The 4,258-nt window shown below is 46.8% G+C and overlaps 1 protein-coding gene across 1 annotated transcript in view; it reads right to left on the bottom strand.

Moving 5' to 3' along the window:
* TEP1 (telomerase associated protein 1) overlaps positions 1 to 4,258 on the bottom strand; it is a 53,014-nt gene that overhangs the window by 455 nt on the left and 48,301 nt on the right. The window contains exons 45-55 of the mRNA XM_056809965.1: positions 3,794 to 3,901; positions 2,807 to 2,939; positions 2,644 to 2,720; positions 2,424 to 2,553; positions 2,046 to 2,182; positions 1,761 to 1,882; positions 1,412 to 1,558; positions 1,120 to 1,216; positions 612 to 717; positions 358 to 506; positions 173 to 277 (exon numbers count right to left, since the gene is read on the bottom strand). Of these exons, the coding sequence (XP_056665943.1) occupies positions 173 to 277; positions 358 to 506; positions 612 to 717; positions 1,120 to 1,216; positions 1,412 to 1,558; positions 1,761 to 1,882; positions 2,046 to 2,182; positions 2,424 to 2,553; positions 2,644 to 2,720; positions 2,807 to 2,939; positions 3,794 to 3,901 (1,311 nt within the window). The remainder of the gene's footprint in view (positions 1 to 172; positions 278 to 357; positions 507 to 611; positions 718 to 1,119; positions 1,217 to 1,411; positions 1,559 to 1,760; positions 1,883 to 2,045; positions 2,183 to 2,423; positions 2,554 to 2,643; positions 2,721 to 2,806; positions 2,940 to 3,793; positions 3,902 to 4,258) is intronic.

Below are 4,258 nucleotides of genomic sequence, written 5' to 3'. Positions count from 1 at the left end.
CTGTAACAGACAAAAGAACAACACGGTTTTAGGCTTTTCCCCTGGCATATCTTCCCAACTGTCTCACTTGAAGGCTTTCATTATAGGATTTATAGAGCTGGCCATAATACTAAGTTTTTCCCTCCCTGTGCCATTCAAGTCTCTGTTTTCTCATAAATACTGTCATGCTCACCAGCTGTAGGTTGGGTTTCTCCCAAAGCTTTACATCTCGGTCCTCGGAGGCTGTCAGTAGCACTTTAGGGAGCACATGGAGGGCTGTGACTGAACCAGAATGAATCTAAAGAGAGAGAGAGGCATCCTCAGCTCCTCCACAGCCCTACCTATCACCAACCTGTCTCACTTTGTGTCTAATCTCACCTTCTTGGAGTATTGTGTTTTCAACTTTGGGAAATCAAATTCCTCTTCTGTGTCCTGCCATATGTTGTCAGTGACCCAGTCTCCCTCAGGGGTACATTCTGCCATGTTCCAAAGAACCCCTTCTGAGCTGGCACATAGAAAAGCAGAGTCTGCCATTCCCAGGGCAGAGTTAAAACCTAAGCAAGCCACCAGACTCCCAGCATGCACCTCTTCCCCGTCAGGTCTCTGCTCCCTTGGATCCTTTGCCAGCTTACCAGACTCAGGCTTGGCTTGAGTTATCCACAGTGGAGTTCCTCTGGGATTTTCCAGTTGTAGATCAAAATCTTTTATGTGCTCCAGTACTGATGATTCTGTCTGCTGCTATTGAGGGACAGATGGGAAGACGTACAGGTGTGCGTGTGCGCGCGCGTGTGTGTGTACATACTACCAATCAGCCAATTTACCTCCAATTCAGTTATAGTTTATCTGAAGGATTCTCTGAACTACAGCCATCTGCTAACCTTAGCTATACCAAAGAAACCAACATTTAAGTACCTAAGTTAGGCAAAACAGAAAATGTATCTGTCTCCAAGAAACTTTGTATAATTGGGCACATAGCATGAATGTAAAAAGATCAATGAATCGCACCTGTCTATCAATCCAGAAGCCAGACAGCATTCTAGGTGCTGGGATACAAATACAGATAATCAAACTATCCATACTTTTCATATTTTCAAGGAGCTTATATTCAGAAAAGCATTTAGCCACACATGCAAAACTTACATGGATAGATAGTACATTTCTCAGAGTGTCCAGGGAGAAAACACCATGTTCCTCATGGGTAGAAAATAGGGTGAGGCTATGAAGAGAGAGTTTGTGCCTAGGATGAAAGAAACAGAGATAGAATTTGGAACCTTTTCTCATGACCCAGTAGATCTGTATTCATGACTCCTTAGCAAGATCAGCTTTAGAGAAAGGAGGCTTGGGCTATGTAAGTTAGATAAAACCTTCATATCCAGAAGGTTCTTCCCACTCATAGCCCAACTTGGGAAGAAGGAAGTACTTAAGATCTTACCAGAATTCAGAGGGAGTAGAATCTACTTTCAGTAACATCCCCAAAAGTGGCTTTGCTAAGATGAGAGAGCATCTATCTGGGGCCAAGTCCATACCAGATAACAGATTGTGTGAATCCTGCTGGTTCAGTTGAAGATCATGGCCCAGGCTGGGAAATTAATAGAGAGGAGGAAATTGTCTAAATCCTATCATATTCTATCAGAACCCACCCCTGGATCACACAGGACTGAATGAAAGCAATTAAAATCTTTCAGGAATATTTCATCCAATTTTTTGGAGGTAATGATTTGACCGAGTTCTCCTTTGGTCAGTGATTAAAGCCCCTGCTGCCCCTGTTTACTCCATTTCACCTGAAAATGTCGAGCAGGAGACCCTCCTTTTTCACCTGCCACTTGATGAGGTTTTTGTCACTGATCAGGGCAAAGAAAGTTTGTGGAGAGATCCAGCACAGTGCACTGACTCGGCCAGGGACCTGGTATAGATCACAAGATGAACTCGGTATCTTGAGTCTGGAACCAGCCTTCCCAGACCCCCCTCCCTTTCAAACATAGGCCCAACTTCCACTCCAAGGGCACATTACTAAGCACTAAGGCCTGGGATGGCCCCCCCACAAAACAGATGCCACCCCTACTCACCTGAGCTCTGGCTACAGCTTTGGCATCCTGCCATAGGATTAGCTCCCCAGCCTGGCTGCCAGACACTGCCAGAGAACCATCAGGAGCCCAGGCCACAGCAGTAATGGCTGTGGGTCTTTCACCAGCACCTGTGTCATCTGGAGAGGAAGAGCAAGACAAATGATGAGAGATCACATACTACTGTGCAATAGTGAATCGAACCTTTTTGGGAAATAGGCCGTCAGGGTTCTGATTGAGTGTTTGCTGGGGAGTGTCTGTAGTGTCCAAATGTAACAATTAACAAGCACGTAAATAGTATGTAGAGACATATATGGGGAGCCAGAGTTGGAGTGAGAGAAGGGATTCAAGCTCCCACCTGACTCCCAGCTCCACACTTACCTTCTTTCGGCACATGCCAGAGCCTCACTGAGCCATCTTTGGAGGCGGTCAGCAGAAGACCCAAGGTCTCTGAGGCTGCAGCAGAAATGATTGGACCACTATGTCCTAGAAGAGTATGTGTCTGAAACACCTACGGGGCAACAGAGATGGCAAATAACCCACACAACCATGGTTGAGGCTTTATCTTCCCCCTTTCCCTCAGCCCCCACCGGGGACTCACCAGCAGTGGATGCCACAGCCGTGTGGCCCCATCCAGGCCAACAGTTATGACCAAGAGCTCTGACCCAGGCTGTCCAGCTGATGAGAAGAGATGGAGATGATTGGAGGAGGTTAGGCAAAGGGCCAAAGAAAAGAACAGAGATGAAGGGAGGGAGTTCTGTTACCTGTACGAGGCTCCTGGATGGCCACACAGTGGCTGATGGGTCCAGAGTGGGCAGGAATACTTGTCAGCTCCACACCACGGAGGTTCCACACTTTTAGGACTCCATCTCGGTCCACAGATACTACGTGCTCCTCCTGCTCCATCCCCCCACCCCCCACCATCAAAATCATGGTTATGGTGAGGGGAGGTTATGTGTGGATTTTGCCATAGCTTGTCTCACCACTCACACACCCATTCCAGCAAGAGAGGGGAATGAATTAGGTAACAGTGTTCAGTTTAAATGGTATGGAATAAGTAATCAAATCTAGGGAGGTAGTTAAGTGGCTCAACATAACAATTCTGTAATCAGCTCACTTTTTTTTTTTAAACCCTTACCTTCCATCTTGGAATCAATACTGTGTATTGGTTCCAAGGCAGAAGAGCGGTAAAGGCTAGGCAATGGGGGTCAAGTGACTTGCCCAGGGTCACACAGCTGGGAAGTGTCTGAGGCCAAATTTGAACCTAGGACCTCCCATCTCTAGGCCTGGATCTCAATCCACTGAGCTACCCAGCTGCCCCCAATCAGCTAGCTCACTTCCGATGTATCACCCTTCTTCCTAGAAAGCATCCCTTTACGGGAGGGAATTGGTGAGAGGTGAGGGAAAGAACATGAATCTTGTAACCATGGAAAAGTATTCTAGATTAACTAATAAAAATAATTTTAAGAAAAGCATTCCTTGCCCCTTCTTCCCAGACCCTTCACTCCTACCTCCTTACCCACACAAAGCAGCCTCTAGAGAGCACCGAGTAGCTTTCTTTCTATCTCCAGTATATAGCCAAAGGCCTGACATGTAGTCAGTGCTTAACAAATGCTTACTGACTGACTAACCTATATAACTCAGACAAAATATTCAAGTCATTTGATTGTCCCAATTCTACCTTAGCCCTCACCCCCCCCCCCCATGCTCATTTCCCCATCATGAAGCCCACCCCATCATTCCTTCCTTACCACAGCCACCACAGTGCTCACTGCACTCTGATGACCCAGAAACTGGCCAAGCTGCTGGCCGGATACAGGGTCCCACAGCCGTACAGAACCGTCATTGGAGCAGGAGAGCTGCGAATTAAGAGGTCATCGATGAAGGACATTCCGTCTTTTGATTTTATTTGGCAGAGGCTATCTAGAAGCCCCAGGGCTGGAGGTACAGCCTGTCTTCAGCCCCTTTCAGGGTGCCATTCTGATTTGGCAGAATACTAGATGTCTGCCTGCCCAGCCATCCATCTGTGTGGGTAAAGGGCTAGCTAGAACCTGAAAATGTGGCTGCTAATCCATTGGGGCATGAAACACCAGGATGTGTGAATGTACTGAACCAATACTATGCCATATAAATCAGACATGAGGAATCTAGAGAAACAGGAAGATTAGCGTGAACTGATAGAGTGAAGCCAATAGAAGAAGTAGGAAAGCAATACA

This window comes from Monodelphis domestica, chromosome 1, assembly GCF_027887165.1.
Source record: "Monodelphis domestica isolate mMonDom1 chromosome 1, mMonDom1.pri, whole genome shotgun sequence".
Lineage (NCBI taxonomy): Eukaryota > Metazoa > Chordata > Mammalia > Didelphimorphia > Didelphidae > Monodelphis > Monodelphis domestica.
The sequence above is the reverse complement of the archived record's forward strand: the minus strand, read 5'-3'. Positions and strand labels throughout refer to the sequence as shown.